Raw genomic sequence first — 16424 nt, forward strand, 5'->3', positions numbered from 1 at the left:
GTTCACCCATTTGCATGCAGCATTGTTTGAACACATAGGCAACACAAATGCAGAACCAAATTTCTTTATTCAATAATGCACTTTTCTTTGTTGTTTGAACAGCCAAGTTCTCCCTTCTTACTGAAAACATCATGATAGAACTTTGATCTGAACTCCCACAACAACACTGGCCAATACTCTAGAAGGCAGTGTGGCTGTGGTAATACTGTTGATAATTTGAACTTGGGCAAAGCATGGCACAGGTTTAGTAAATATCCCCCCTCACTGCTGATCCTGGATGACGCATCCCTTCTGCCACCGTCACCAAAAGTGCTGTTATAGAGAGCATGCCCGTTTACTCTAGCAACAATCATCAATAGTAAAAAGAAAAACTGGACATTTGGAGCTGGAAAGCAGAAAATGAGGTACAAACATTTACAGCACCACCTCAGTTGTGCTTGGTGTGAAGCATCTCTGTGAGGAGAGAGTTGCAGGGCAAGTCTCCCAGAAGATGGCGCTGGTACAAATACTCCTCGACCTGCAAGCTAATGCTTCGCACCTCAGGCAGGCGAAGCAACAGCTGGCCAAACTTATCCGAATGTCCTGGGTGACTTCGCTGTGTGTGCTCCATCAGGCCCCTGTTCACCCTCTCTTGAGTCTGCTCCACCTGCCTTCGACTCTGCACATGTTTCACATCTAGAGCACGAAGAAGATGTGTGTACATTCATCAAAAACACATAAAACACACGTGCATGCATATTCCATGTTAACAAAAGCTGCAAGCGTGACAGAAAAAAAGAGAACTAAAAGTCTCAATACTTCTAACATATTTTCTATGGAGACGCTAATGACTTTTCTTTTAAAAGGGAAAGCTCACCGGGGTTGAATAGCACCAAGTACTTGAGACAGACAAACTCATGTCTGTCTAACTGGAGTGTCTTCAGTTTATACACCAGGTCTTGGGTCCTGGATACCAGGCTACTCAGTGTCACTCCTGCCTGAGATACCACGGTCAACACCTCAATCTGTATGAGAATGAGAGGGAGGACATCATTCTGTGGATTAGATGAACGACCACAATCCAAAGACATGTGCAATTATTTTAGGGGGGCTGTTTTTCTGTGCCTGTTGTACCTGTTGCCCAGTGACCAGATATATGCAACCATCTTTGCCATAGGCCACCTGTCTACAGAGGTGGTCCAGGACCAGCAACTCACTCCAGCAGCTCTGCAACAGACACATCTGGTCCTCTACCTACGTGAAGTATAAAAGGTTGACCTTCAAATTAGGAGGACACAACCTTTGACCTAAGTGCCATCACACAGCTGATTTCAACGACTTGACATGACTTAATGGTTCGTCACCTTGAGCTCCTTGAAGAGTGCAGTGTTCCTGGCCCACTCTACAAGGCCGTGCAGCGTCTGGTCAGCCATCTTGCACATGATGCTGAATGTGTTTAGGCGGTCGTGTTTGCCTCGGCTGGCCTTCTCCCGCTGCAGGCTGGCCAAGACCTTGGCACACAACTGGCTCTCATCTGGCTCACCCTCCAGGAGTTGGTTTAAGAAGTTGGTCGTAAGCGTGGCCAGCGGGGGAGTGTGGGTTTGGATGAGAGCTTGGGAGAGAGCGGTGTTCGAGCTCGGCCTGGAGCAGGGGGATGATGCTATCGTGCCTCTTGGTGTGAAGGAACTGTCTGGGGTTGGGTGCAATGGATAATTTGAGGGAGCCGCACTGCAGCCAAAAGCCATCTCTCCTTTGTCCTGGACAAATCCAGGGATAGTGCGGTGGTACAGTCCAGGACAGGGCAGGGATGGAGGAGTGAGCCCCCTGTCTGCGTGCGTTGTGCAGTCCAGTGGCATGGACGCGCCCGACTGCCCGGTGCCCGAGGGATACACGTGGGATTGATGAAAAGCATCAGAGGACAACAAAGTGCTTGTGTGACTGCTCATCGGGTGAAGGTCGTTCGCAGCTGAGGGCCAGTGTCTTCGTGCAGTTTCCATCTTAATCCTGTAGGGAGCGGTGTTTGCTCGGGAGTCAACCCTTTGCTGCTTCATCTGCCTGTCCCGTCGATACAGAGGCCCAAACTTATTCCTGCCGCCTCTCATGCGATCTGCTCTTACAGCTGTTGACAGGACATGAAGCAGATTAGAAAGTTTGAGCACACGTTACCGGACACTGAACGAAATGATAATATGTCCTCTCCACTTTAAGAGCTCAGACTACCTCCACATGTCATTATATGTTATCTAGGTCATTACAGGCACTACTTGCACTTGTTTATGACTTCTCAGATAAGTCGTATGGAAGAAGACCATAACTATCAGTGGAACAGAAGGCATGTCGCAATGAAGCAGAAGACCTGCCCTACTGCATGGGAGTACAAATGTATGTCTCTGTGTGTGTGTGTGTGTGTGGGAGGGGGGGGGGGACCTTCTCTCTTCATGCCCACGGCCAAACACTTCTGGAAGCGGCAGGAAGGACAACGTTTCCTCTGGGAAAGGTTCATGGGGCAGTTCTGTCGATCTGCACAGGTGTAATGCTTGTTGTTCTGCACTGAGCGTTTGAAGAAGCCCTGCAGAGAGAGAAAGTTGTAAGAAAATTGCACTTGAAGACATGCATCATTATTATGCCTGTAGCTGTTCGGGTTAGGGGTTTGACCATCCAAAACCCTGTGTCGTACCTTGCAGCTTTCACAAGTGAGCAGGCCATAGTGGTATCCCGAGACTTTGTCCCCACAGATGGGACAGCTCTCCTCGGCCTCTGCTCTGCCGTGTGGCTCTGTCTTTAACTCCCGAGCTGGAGAACGACAGTTATCATTGAATCAAATGTGACACAAGCTCCTGCTGCTTACGATGGACAAGATGGTAAGCAGACTTCCCACTGTGTTATATTGCTTCCATTGGTAATAGTAATACAAACAATAAATAGTTAAGGCATTGTATTTTTATAGTCGTTTCACATATCACAAATCACATTCACCCATTCGCTCATACATTCTACATTCAACACTTTTTTTTACCACACACCATTCATTCACTGTTAGCGCCGGGGATCGAACCACCGAGCATCTGGTTAGTGAACTGCTTGGGGCCCCCAGTGTCTCATAATGTGGATTGTGACTCCCCCCCCCCTCAAACAACCAATGAAATATTCGCAATAACATCTGATTAGAGACCTATAGGGGCCACATGTTATTCCTGTCAGAACTACAGCTCTGTACCATTGTCAAGTGAAAAAAGAAAGAGGAAACCAGATGATGAGAAAAAAAGAAAACAAGACAGTGGTAAGTGAAGTAGATAATGCAAATTAGGTTTAACAGTATAATTGAATGCCGCCATTAGCATATAATAATGGTAGTGTTGGATTTATGGCGTTTATTCCTTGACCTTTTATTATGTCTTTGTTCCTCTTTATATTTACATTTCGAAAATTAGAAGGTTTTAATGTCACCTCCTACCTTTTGTTGGTGTAATGTTAGTAATAACATAATGTGATATTTCAAGTCGGCCAATAACAGGATCGATATTTAACACACACCCTCAGATTGGAGTGCCAGCTGTTTGTCTGCTCTGCTGCTGTCATGTAAATGTGTCATCTCCTGATGTTTATTGCTCAGGTGTTGAGAGCGGCACAGAACCGTCCCTCTGTTGCAGACTGTGCCTTATCTCTCTGCTTGATTTTCTTGACTATGATAGCAGATATGACCCTTACATAATGCTGAGATATCAGAGGCTGTGATAGGAACCATTCTTCTAAATGAATGTCTGAAGCACAACATTTTCATTCGTTTTCTTCTTTCTGGATTTTCATGCGGAGGTGATAACTGTCGCTGTCAATAACATGAAACAGATTGCCAGACGCTCCAACTTTCAAAACAGGACATCTGAAACACCAATGCCTTTCTAACCCTGTACAAGTTCAACCAAGTGGACGTCCATCCTGCACTCACATGTTGATGATCCCTCTGAATTGAACTCATTGTCCGGGTAGCTGCCAGGGTGGTGGACAAGAGGCTGGGGCAGCTGTGGGTGATAACCTGCTAGGTCCATTCCGGCAGGTGGGTCCAGAACTCCACAGTCAGTCCAGGGTGATCTTCATAGTTGCAGAGATCAGGAGACCAGACAGCAGCCGCGGCCACGACAGAGAGAGGCCAACAGGCAGGCTGAGCAGCCCCGGTGGACTGATGGTCGTTTGAGGCCAACGGTGGACTTCGATCTGTAGTGAGCGTCATAAAACCTCTCCTGACTGGCACTCCTACACAGATTGTCAGTCAATCGGTAGGCCAGCCAACCAACCAGTCCCTGCATGGGTCAGATAGCCACCTGCTGGATTCTCACTGTAGTGAAGTCACTCACAAGTGATCAGAGATGAGACACCTAACTACGTACAACTTGTTTGTGAAGGGTTACAGGCCAAAATGAGTATTAGACACTGGATAAATCATCAGCAATTGCCTATGTGTTTCGAACGGATCAGTATTTCAAAGCTCAACTCAGTTGCAGTACTTTCTAATGTTCATTCATGCGTGAACTTACTGAGCATCAGCTGTTCATTCTCCAGCGAAAGGCAGATTGTCCACTTTACTAAGTAATTCAGGAAAGGTCAATCGATTTAGTCGATGTAACGCCGGGTGATTATACTGTTCCACATGCTCAGCTCTTGAGATGATAAGGAGCCGTTCAACAGCCCGAATGTCACAGACGTCTTTGACGGAGCTCACACTGACGTCAGAGTCCGAGGGGGGCCAGTTCAAGGGTGGATGGTTATGACACCTGCACATTAGATTGTAGCGGATTTCGACATGCATCATTAAAATAGTGCCCCTACTATTGTAACCAGATGATTTGCTTATGTAAAATCTGGCTGGAATAAAGCATATTTAAAGGTCCCTGTTGCATGTCAAAGAAATAGCCAAAGGTGCTGGTAAAATACAGAGCACTGCAATTCTGCCCTGATGAATTCAGTACGGCCATCTAGTGGTATTAAACAGTATTGCTCTAAACTGGCGTGAGAGTTGCTTGTTTTTTGAAGGCCTCATACTAAACCAGCTGATTATCTCCTCCAATGAGGTCATGTTGTGGAAGGAATCTGAATCAAACGGCAGATCAAGGATAGTTTCCATTGTTTTTGACATTGCAAGACAGTGTGTTTTTCTATATTTTATATTTTATATTGGTCGAAAGAGAAGGGTCAATCAAGACGAAAAGCAAGAAATCCCAGTGAAAAGGTGACTTTATTGAATATAACAGAAATCACAATAGGATGGACACTTGCAAGTCAACTCTGATTAACTGCCAGTGCTTTTGGTCGACGTCACAGAATCAGATCAAACACGTGCAAGGATAACTATGGCCAAAAGATTGTTGATGTGTTTTTCATGTTTACCATATCATCCAGGGGTTTGGGGGGGTTTGTCTAATATTCAGCTGGCAGCAAGAAACTGATCATAGATTCGGCATTTCAAATATGTTTTTAAACGTATTCTAAAAAAGAACAGGAAATGTAATTTCCACTTTCGTTCCTAAAGGAAGACAGTAAGAGAGCACATCAAGTTGTTTTTTTTAAATGTCACAAATTTGAATAATAGAGCAAACTCAAAAAAACTAAAAGCACAAGAAAACATAAATCAAAGTATCTCTGATCACAAGTACAGTAATTATAATGTCGCTTTAAAGCACTTTTGATTTGCGGCAGTACCGCAGGACTGGATGAAAAAATATGAAATATAATTCCACTAATGGGAAAAGTTAGCTAACTCAAATCTTACAATTTCTTTATTTTTGTTCAAAAATTTCTCTTGAAAAATAAATCTAAATGACGCTACCTGTTTATGAAAGCTATTAAATGAATCATGAATAAATATATTGCGCCACTGAAGTATTTAATTAAGCGTTTGAATGAAGCCATTGCTGCAAAGTTCTTGGAGAGGGACTTCTCATTAGTTGAAGTCCATTTCACAGATTCATAGTTTCGTTCCTGATGGACACGAGCAAACATGGAGGAGTGGGTTTTTATTTTGATGTTTCTGGCACCTGAAATGTGAAAATGTTTCTCGCTTGTTCAGAGACACTCACCTCAAAATCCCCGGTCTGAGAAACTAAATCATACTTCAGAGACTGCTGGGAGAGGCTCCTGTGAAATAATGACATTATTATAATGGTTCTGGTGCAGCCAATAACAATATTTACCAGTTCTGTTCTCTGAGTAAAAATGTGATTCATTTTATCCATCAGTTTACTTCATTAGCTGATCAGTTACGTTTGAGTAACACACAACCCATGCATTCAAATATTGCTTGCCTTAACTCAACATTTACATCCAGTCTACATTCTTTACCATGCTTTTAGCCGAAATGTCTGTTACCGGAAGTGGAACGCAGCTCCAGAGCAGTCTTTCTCTCTGTTTTTATAGGAGAGCATTTTTAACTCGTGATTTGTAACCCTGTTGCTTCTGTGTTATTGTAATACCCCACGGGTCGAGGCAGACGGCCGCTCACAATGAATCTGCTCCTGCTGAAGGTTTCTTCCAGACAATGAGGGAGTTTTTTCTCTCCACAGTCGCCAAAGTCTCGACCTTAATACGTTATGATTTGGCTTTAAAATTGAACTGAATTGAACACCTTTTATTTTTATTCCTTCATTTGTTGCCTTGGATTTTATGAAGTACTTTGTCACCCTGTTTAGATTTGCGCTAGATGAATAAAGTTATTACTCACTCTGAAACTTTGGTTGACTACAGAAATCTGCTAAAAGGGGAATAACTGCCGGTTTCTCACCCAAAATTGGCTGTAAGCACCAGCAAGAGGGCAACAAGGCCTGAAAGAAGCCTCCTGGGACACACACAGATAGAAGGTTTTCATTCAGACTTAATAAGCTGACTTTGCTCTTCCAGTAAAATTCATGCAGACAGAAATGTCTATTTACTGTTCTGCATCTAAGACGATCTGAAAAATAAAACTGTACTTACATCATGACAGAGTGTTGTTTTCCTTGAATTCTGAAAACTGGCTCCTGCTTTTAAAAGGAAAACTGGACACTCCCTCAACCAATAACCTAAACAACACCATAGACTGTAAATAGACAGTATAAGATGCCTGTGGTTAAAGCAAATTAGGAACAGGAACAACTGGGGGGACTTAAATAACAAACAAAGAAGAGTTCAAAGAAGATTTAATTTGGACTTTCCTGTTAAACAAACTACAAACACTACAACAAATATTGTCAGTGTGAACTGATGTTAAACCCTCAATACATACTGCACAAATATTTCAAATTACTTTCATAATAAAACTTAGATTTCACATTTCCAGAGAGACAAAATATTTGTTTTCATATATAGCCACAGGAAACCCCATGAAGGATGTACTCTGCACAATCAAATCTAAGTTTTGTAACATTTGAAATTCTACTCTAAGAACATACTTCTGCACATTGAATATCATTTGTCCCACTGAGTACTGCCTTCCTAAAGGACTCAATTATGAACACTTAACAACAGCAGCAAAGAAGGTTGAAGCGCTGTGAGCTTTTACATTACTTTTCATTTTGGTGAATTTTGGCGTTTTCCCTTTGTTTGCAGCATTTCAGTTGAGCCACTATTTATTTAACATCCTGGATCAATGTGTTCAAGGCCCAGGCCAATGCAAACTCGAATTTAGCTTGTTACTGAGGCAATCACAATTTATAAAAAAATATATATATAGTCGGTATACTTAAGACACATCCATGTGTTCAAATGCTTGCAGAAACAAGTGAAACAAAGAGAACTGCTCCCAATGCCTTGCCATCCAAATGCCGAGCGCAGTTCAAAGGACAGTCCTATCACATATGGTCACTACCACCCTACCACCACTCATGATACTTTGGTCTAACACCCTGCGCGTCGTCTACTCCATAGAATTGACAGTATGCTGTTGATGAAGTGAATGAGAGGAATAGGCTTTGGTATTCAGACATGGAATTTAAGGCAGAGCAACGTGGTTGGAAAGCAACAGTTTGCCCTGTGGAAATTGGCTGCAGGGTTTTTCCAAGCAGTATCCACCATCAGGTCGCTCAAAGATCTGGGCATCCGCAGACAAGCCCTGTGCCAGACCATAAAAGAAACACCACACACTGCAGAACACTGCAGCCAACGGCACTGCATCACAAGGAAGGATCCCTACTTGGCTAATGATTCTTTTATCATTATATATACTTCAATGAATGTTTTTAATATAGCAATGTTTCTTTTCCTCAAGTGATTTTCTGCATTTTCCTTGTCATGTATTTCAACATTAACCTTAATGACAGAATGAGAGAATATAGAAAAACACTTCTGACTTCATTGCTTCACTCAAAAAGTAAGTTAACATGTCATTAATCAAAGTTGCTGAAATTAGTTTAACTCCTGTAGATTTAATAATAAGGGGAAAAGGTAACTAGAATAAAAAGTATTGATCTAATGTGAAATCTCCCAAAATAGAACCGAGTTTATCTGCTTTTTATTTATTAGGTGAAGAGACGTGGACTGTCATCCTAGAAATAATGGTCTTGTTGAATGTAGTCACGTCATTTGGTTTTATTCTGTAATTGTTATGATCCACACTGGATGGGAAATAGATTGTATTATTTATTACTGAGTTTCCTGCTGTAAACACATTTTATGATTAGTCCAAAGAGTTTGCTGTGAGAACAGCATCAGAAGTCACTGCAGGAAGGAGCCTTTATTGAACATAACACAAAACCATCACAGAAGCTGGCTTGAAACCATCATGGTGTATTCTGTTCATATACATTTTAAATTGTGGAAGTCATTGTAATTATATAAAATTACACTTTATGACTTGAAGAGATAGTGAAGAAAAACATTTATGTGGTCATGGATCCACTTCAGATGCACACGGGCTCATCCAGAGCAACAAACATCACCTCACTGTGCCTGTGAGTATCCGACAGTGGACTGCAGGAAAAGAACACACACACACACACACACACACACATTTAGTGCAGCAAAATCCTCAAGTTTTCCTTTGGACTTATTAACCATTATTATTGAGAAAATTAAGGTGATTTGTTTACCTGCTATATGTATTAGCAAAGTGGAAGTTCTTTTTGTAGTTTGCACCAACTGAGTCAAGGTCACTTGCCAAACTTTGGGCCATTTCTCTGTCAGACTTGGCAGTTAACCATCCATCATAGCCCCGTACATACAAATTCATATCAGGTGAGCGAAGGAGGTGCACCTGCAAAGAAACCTTCATTATCTGAGGCGTCACAAAATCATTTCAAACATGATGAAGGCCATTATCCTTGACAGTCTTTTTGCTGTAGTAGCTTACATTATCATCAGTAGGCTTGGGGGGGTTGTCCTGATATTCAGCTGGGAGCAACAAATGCACAATGTAGGCACTCATTTCCGAAGAAGAATTATGAGGTACTCTGACAACAACAGGAGTTACTAGGTCCATTTTTGTTCCTAGAGGAGGACATTACGGAAACAAAGTTTTTTTTTCATCACGACCACAAACAAAAATTTCTTATCAAACATCAATCGCATCAATTAGAAAATACATGAAGATATATGTCGTTGTGTGACCTTAAAGTTGACAAAAAAATGCATTCATTATGGTATTTCCTGCCTGTCAAAGCTTTATGCTATATTTATTTGGGGCACAGATCTCACTTGAAAGTGAAATCTTGATCTGAACTAGATATTTCAATACTCACACACATACACACCATTTTGATTGGCACCCTTGGTATATTTATATAATCGTGTGAATGCTTTCGTTGCCGCAGTGTCAATGGAATAGTCCATCTCGTATGTTGTAACCCAATTCACAGATTCAATGTGACGGACCTGAGGGACATGAGCAAACATGGTGGAGAGGATTATTGTTTATTTGAAGTTTCTGGAATCTGAAATATGAAAAGATTTCTTTCTTGTTCAGAGTCACTCACCTCAAAATCCTTAGTCTGACAAATCAGATCGAAATGCAGACACTGCTCTGTCTCATAACAGAGGTGTGACTCAGAGGATTTTCTGTGAAATGAGAAAGCGTAGACATTTGGTTATATATAAGATGATGCTAAAAATATTCAATTCCTCATTTATCCCCCAGTTTTCACTCTGTAGCTTCTGTTTTCTAGAGAAATCTGCTAAAAGGGGATTAAATCCAAGTTTCTTACCCGACTCTGGCCTCAGCTGTCAGCACAAGCAGGAGGCCAACAAGCCCTGAAAGAAGCATCCTGGGAAACACAGTGTTTTCATTCAGAATCAACATCCTGATTTTGTTCACCCAGTGAAAAAAGTTTCACACAACATTCAAGCTCATCTCATACAGCCAGAAAATCCAGTTTACTGATTTAATCCGTACTTACATCATGGCAGACTGTATCATCTGAGCTGGATCTGGGCAGCCTGGTCCAAAGCAGCTATTTATTCACTTTCTGGTAATGTAATGAAATGTCGCCACTCCCTGAACCTACGACAGCAACCACACAATCATCATTCTGATATTTGCAGATGAGCTCGAAGAAGATCTGGATCAATACTCTGTGCCAGGGACCAGTGTAGCTCCAGGGATTGAACATTGAACATCCAACAGTTTTAATATTCAGTTCTGGTAGAGACAGCTGGACACTTGTGATGTATTGACTTCTACTTACATCAAATAAAGGTCATGTCTATACACTGCAACTCGCTGCAAGTTCTGTATCCATGCCGGTTTCTGAAGTCACTATGAGAAAAAACAAAATTTTCTTCATTTAAAATATAAATTGTTTTGTACAGAATAGTGTTTTTACTGTTCAGCTTTAATAAAACTAAACTTCAGACAAAGAATGACGTGTTTGTTCACTTTGACTTTGATACAACTTGGTGCTCACTGTTTGTCACCTATGCCCACCTCACCTGTCCAGCACTCTGCTGCTATACATGACTATACAAAAATATTGTCATAAGGTTTAATAATCTAAAGGCCAACCTTTTTTTTCGCTCTCGTCACTTGCAGGTGTAATATATCTCTTAAAGCGACCTGAATTATTTCCAGGTTCCTCAAAAACCACACCCATATAGACGAGGAAGCCCTGGTGATCCATCAGGTTACAAGGATCATTTCAGCTGTTATAAACTAAAAGGAGTTGATAGAAAATCCATCATTTAAATTACAGTCTGCCTAATATTTGTTTTATCAATTTATGTGTATGGATAACGGATACATTTCCTTTTTGAATAAGTGAATAAGAAATATTGACAGTGACGTTTGCTGAAGGTGGTATGAACAAGTATAAGTGTTATCTATACATTTAAACCTGTTCAACTCAAATAATATGAAAATCTTACATTGATAATATTAACTTAAATATGAAGCATGACTAAAAGTTACATATTTGACATTTGAGGATCTGCAGACCTCCTTTCCTGAAGAAAGTTTACTGTAAGCACTGCTGAATTTCATTTGGACGGATACAAGGTGACAACCTCTCAAGAAAACCTGCTTTGCTGGTTAATATTTAATTCAAGTTTGAGCTATTATTTAAAGAAAAATCTAATTTAAACAAACACATTTTTATTTTTATTAGAGTTAGAACAAAATGTTTTATTTCAAGTCAAATATCCTGAGGAAACTCCCAGAACGGTGAACTTTCTGAGTCATCTCAGGTTAGACTTTCTATTATAAGCTAATTTTACTGCATATGAATTACAATACAACCACTAACTACATAATATAATCTCATATTGAAAGAACTGGTTTTATAAAACTGTTTAAACTCCACAAAAAAACTTCATTTTCAATGTTTTGTGAACCAGCCTCAGAGTAATTTAACAGTACAGCAACAGCTAAGTGTGTTGGAGCTGCTTGTGTGTATTCAATTTTCTCTTTGGTGCAATATTACATTGAGTAATACGGTAACGAGTCAGTCTGTCTGCCTGTCTGTCTGTCTGTCTGTCTGTCTGTCTGTCTGTCTGTCTGTCTGTCTGTCTGTCTGTCTGTCTGTCTGTCTGTCTGTCTGACAATATGGAAGAAGAGATAAGAGAAAAAAAAGAGGCGAGGTGGATTTTCATTTTAAATGGAAATGTAAAGAATAAAGTGAAACTTAAGTAATCATACTGATTGTACAAAGATGTAAAGTTTACATTTTTTGTGTACTTATTTAAAACAAGGATGTTAAGTGACAACTCCAAGGAGGAAATTTCCATCTTTCTTTCTAGGAACTATTTGTGAAACTGCATGCTAGGTAAAAATTAGTGCTATTCAAAGGGAAAATTCACAAATCGCCCATCTGTTAGTGCTGACTACAGTATCAGTAACTTGCCTGTCTCTAATTGAATGTATGTATTTTTTAATTTTTAATACTGAGACTAAAGTTGATTTTTCAAGAATAAACTTGGAATTTTTAAGATTTAAGCCAAACCATTAAGAACATGTCAAACTTCCTCGGATTCAGTTTGACTTTATTGTCAACATTTCCACCATATTCTCGTAAACGTTTTATCCTAATGCTTGGAACTTTGCCCATGCCCACAGGCTCTGAGCTAAGCTACGGTAAACATCCTGGACTGAGATGTTCAGGCCTCGGGTCAATGCAAATTGTATTTAATATTGTTACTGAGGCTATTACAGAAACAACAGTTGAAGGATGTTCAGACCTTCACAAAAGCTAATGCCCTATCTCGATGTGCCAAATAAAGTAAAAAAATCATTTCACGTGTTTGGGTCATGCCCCATCCCTCCACAAAACGTCATGGATATTGTTTCATTAGAGTTTGAGTAATCTTACTGACAGACAGACAGACAGACAGACTCGTAAACGCATTACTCAATGAAATATTGATACAATCATTATCAAGTCATTATCGATAATAAAAAAATTGTTTTTGAAATGAATGTCCTACCAGCAGTTGACCCACTAAAGGAAATGTAGCATACAGTGTATATCCGCAACAGCCATGTTATGCTACTTCAGTCTATGTTACATTTATTAGCATGTTTTTCGAGATTTGTAAACATACGTTTAAAATATAATGAACGTTATGATGTCATAGTGAAGTTGGCCTTTAACCTTTAAGATACAAACTATCCATATTTCATCACTTTATGCAATTAGAGAAATTGCGTCGTTATTATTTTCTCCTAATTGTCACCTGCAATTTATCTGGTGAGAACTCGATTATTTGAGAATTGACAGGCTGAGTAAGAATTGAGAGGAATACTTCCCTCCCTTTCCTGAAGCTTATGAATATGATGCAGGAAGTGCTGGGCTGTATGTGCATGGTGTAATATTGTCATCTGGTGGAATTGTTGAAAGGTGCAATTCCTAAACCTGCGGACTTAGACATATTTCAGAATTGGTCAACAAATTTGGATGAATCAAGAAAAAACACAAACAAATCAGTTTAGGGAGGTAATTTTATTGACTTTAACAGAAAAACCTCAGTACATGGTAGATTTCAATTTTGTTCTTTATTTTCCAAGTCCGGGTCGTCTCCACAAGCTTCTTTATGTGACACAATATGACTTGAAGTTGTTGTGAAGGTCCAGCTGTTCAGTACTAGTTGGGACACACTGGCTCCCCCTCAACGACAAGCATCACCTCATTGTGTCTGTCGTTCATGGTCATTGGACTGCAGACAAACACACACACGCACACACACACACACACACACACACACACACACACACACACACACACACACACACAGACAGACAGACACACACATCCACACACACACACACACACACACACAGACAGACAGACACACATACACACAGTTTTCCTTTATGCTGCTGTTATAATTCTTTTTGACGATCATCATGAAAATAAGGGTCGTCTGTTTACCTGTTGTAGCCCGCAGCATAGCGGGTGTCTGTCTTGTACCTTGCACCAACGGCGTCCAGTTTCTTGGACAGCTTGTCAAAGGCATTGTTGATAGAGTAGGTCGTCATCCATCCACTGTAGGTCAGCACATACACTCTCATGTGAGGCGTCTCAAGGATGTTCACCTGCAAGTCAACTCTCATTATCTGCCAGGGCTTATTGAATGATAACCAAGTAAGTATTCATTCTCTGGTGTGCTACAGATGCTTACCCCGCCTTTGGTGGGTGTGGGGGGGCTTTCCTGATACATATCTGGCAGCAAGAAACTCATCGTGAAGACAGCCGTTTGCCACCAACTCTTCTCAGGCATAGTCATCAGAACCGGAGATGTCATGTCAATTACCACTTCTAAAGGGCGAGCACAAAACAGTTTTTTATAAATGCCACGATTTATATAACAATGATTAAATGCACACAGGAGTCATGAGAAAATATATAAACGTATTCATTGTTGTTCTGACTTGAACATTTTATAGCATCTCTTCTCCCCGATAAATGTTAAGCACAGAAATGATTAAAATGTGTCACAGAATTAGATTTAGTCACACACACACACATACACACACACACACACACACACAAACACACACAAAGACACACAAACACACACACAAACACACACACACATACAAACAAACCTTGATCGTTAGAACCTCCGATGTAGTCGAATAGTCGTCTGAACATTTTCATTGCAGCAAATTCCATTAACATGGAGGAATCGCTAGTTGAGGCCCACTTCACGGAGCTGTAGTTACGAACCTGAGGGACAGGAGAAAACATGGAGGTTTTTTTTATTCTTTTACTTTCTGTCATCTGAAATACTCGAATACTTGTCTCTTGCTCAGAGACACTCACCTCCACGTCATCAATCTGACAAATAGGATCAAAGAGCAGACACTCCTTTGTCTCAGTGCAGAATTGTAACTGAGAGGAGTCTCTGTAAGAAAATTGAAGGGGGAACTATTTACATGCTGAAGACATGAAGAGGAGTACACGATGATTGAATTAAAAGATGAATATCTTCAATTCCCCATTTATCCCTCATTTGAGTTGTGTATCTTTAACTTAATCCAGGTTTCTTACCCGACTCTGGCCTCAGCTGTCAGCACCAGCAGGAGGCCCAAAAGCGCTGAAAGAACAATCCTGGGACACACACAGGTCGAGTGTTTTTATTCACACAATACAAGTTTTTTTTTGTTTATTCAGAGAAAAAGGGACCGTTACACAACAGCTCAGCTCATACAACCAGAAATATGTATTGATTTCCATCAAAGACAATCTAGAAATTAAAACTGTACTTACATTATGGTAGAGTGTCGAGTTCTGGGCATCCAAAGTTGAATATTTGCAACCTGGTCAAAAGCAGCTATTTATTCACTTTCTGGTTATGAAAGAAATTCTGACCACTCCCCCTGGACTGTAAAGACCAATGAGGAACCCAAGCAGAAACAAGATCATCTGGGAAGAATAAAGGGGGTTTAAAAACAGACCTCTGAAAGCATTGTCCTCTGGAAAACTGTTTGATAACAGGGAACAATGGAAAAGGAGTTAAGAGGTGAATTTTCATTTTAAATGGAATTTCCAGAATAAAGTGAAACTAAAGCAATCATACTAATTGAACAAAGATGTAAAGTTTACATTTTTTGTGTTCTTATTTAAAACAAGGATGTTAAGTGACAACTCAAAGGAGGAAATTGCCATCTTTCTTTCTAGGAACTATTTGTGAAACTGCATGCTAGGTAAAAATTAGTGCTATTCAAAGGGAAAATAGACATATCAAAACTTGTCTCTAATTGAATGTAGGTATTTTTAACTTTTAATACTGAGACTACAGTTGATTTGTCAAGAATAAACTTGGAATCTTTAAGATTTAAGTCAAACCATTAAGAACATATCAAACTTCCTCGGATTTAGTTCGACTTTATTATCAACATTTCCACCATATTCTCGTAAACGTAAAAGGACAAACTCCTCTCATTCCTCCTCTCATTTTTATCCTAATGCTTGACCCTTGTACTCTTCAGTAGTAAACATTGAACAAAGAATGACAGATTTTTGTACAACATGTTGCTCTCCGCTCCAGTTTGTAATTAATGTCCCCTGTCACAGCAATACTCTGATACTGGTGATACTACACTTGGGATAAAAGCAAGTCCAAATAATTGAACCTGCGAGTATAACATATATTTAATGGACAGCCAAATCATGAGGCACAAAACGTGACATTATAGAATGTTTGGGGTCGTTTTGTTAACTCTTGTAACGTAAGGGACACGTCTAGTTCTCACGAGATGTCTGTTGTCCATAATGCCAGCACAGGTCACATGATACGCTATTTCTTTGTATTTCTTTGTAGACGCAAAAAAACATGTTCCCGTTGGTGTTCTCATTTTAACAAAAGCATTCAGCTACAAGACAAAATGCCCAGCAACACCCATATGCACAACAGACACAAAGGTTACCTAGAATAAAGAATGTTGATAAGGATGGTGACAGTAAGTAGTAGTAGCAGTGGAAGATTGTTAAAATAAAAAAATAAAAAAACTATTAAAACTTTCTTTTCTGTGGTTGTTTTAAAACAGCGGCTAC

At 40.2% G+C, this 16424-nt stretch overlaps 3 protein-coding genes across 3 annotated transcripts; all 3 read right to left on the bottom strand.

The window, feature by feature from the left end:
* Nucleotides 1-48: 48 nt before the first annotated feature.
* Nucleotides 49-4175, bottom strand: nr5a5 (nuclear receptor subfamily 5, group A, member 5). Its single transcript, XM_062408769.1, has 7 exons — nucleotides 3926-4175; nucleotides 2657-2772; nucleotides 2407-2548; nucleotides 1344-2098; nucleotides 1114-1233; nucleotides 857-1004; nucleotides 49-675 (listed from the first exon to the last, which is right to left on the bottom strand). Exons 1-7 carry the CDS (start codon nucleotides 4023-4025, stop codon nucleotides 428-430), a joined length of 1629 nt encoding a protein of 542 aa, XP_062264753.1. The 5' UTR covers nucleotides 4026-4175; the 3' UTR covers nucleotides 49-427.
* A 4568-nt stretch (nucleotides 4176-8743) lies between these two features.
* On the bottom strand, nucleotides 8744-10892 carry soul5 (heme-binding protein soul5). The gene is made up of 7 exons (XM_062408134.1): nucleotides 10867-10892; nucleotides 10143-10202; nucleotides 9915-9996; nucleotides 9693-9813; nucleotides 9293-9429; nucleotides 9033-9196; nucleotides 8744-8913 (listed from the first exon to the last, which is right to left on the bottom strand). Exons 1-7 carry the CDS (start codon nucleotides 10890-10892, stop codon nucleotides 8844-8846), a joined length of 660 nt encoding a protein of 219 aa, XP_062264118.1. The 3' UTR covers nucleotides 8744-8843.
* A 2456-nt stretch (nucleotides 10893-13348) lies between these two features.
* On the bottom strand, nucleotides 13349-15179 carry LOC133971424 (heme-binding protein 2-like). Its single transcript, XM_062408770.1, has 7 exons — nucleotides 15138-15179; nucleotides 14919-14978; nucleotides 14691-14772; nucleotides 14474-14594; nucleotides 14047-14183; nucleotides 13797-13960; nucleotides 13349-13581 (listed from the first exon to the last, which is right to left on the bottom strand). The coding sequence occupies exons 1-7, from the start codon at nucleotides 15164-15166 to the stop codon at nucleotides 13509-13511; spliced, it is 666 nt and encodes a 221-aa protein (XP_062264754.1). The 5' UTR covers nucleotides 15167-15179; the 3' UTR covers nucleotides 13349-13508.
* Between the last annotated feature and the right edge of the window lie 1245 nt (nucleotides 15180-16424).

Source organism: Platichthys flesus, chromosome 16 (genome assembly GCF_949316205.1).
Source record: "Platichthys flesus chromosome 16, fPlaFle2.1, whole genome shotgun sequence".
NCBI lineage: Eukaryota > Metazoa > Chordata > Actinopteri > Pleuronectiformes > Pleuronectidae > Platichthys > Platichthys flesus.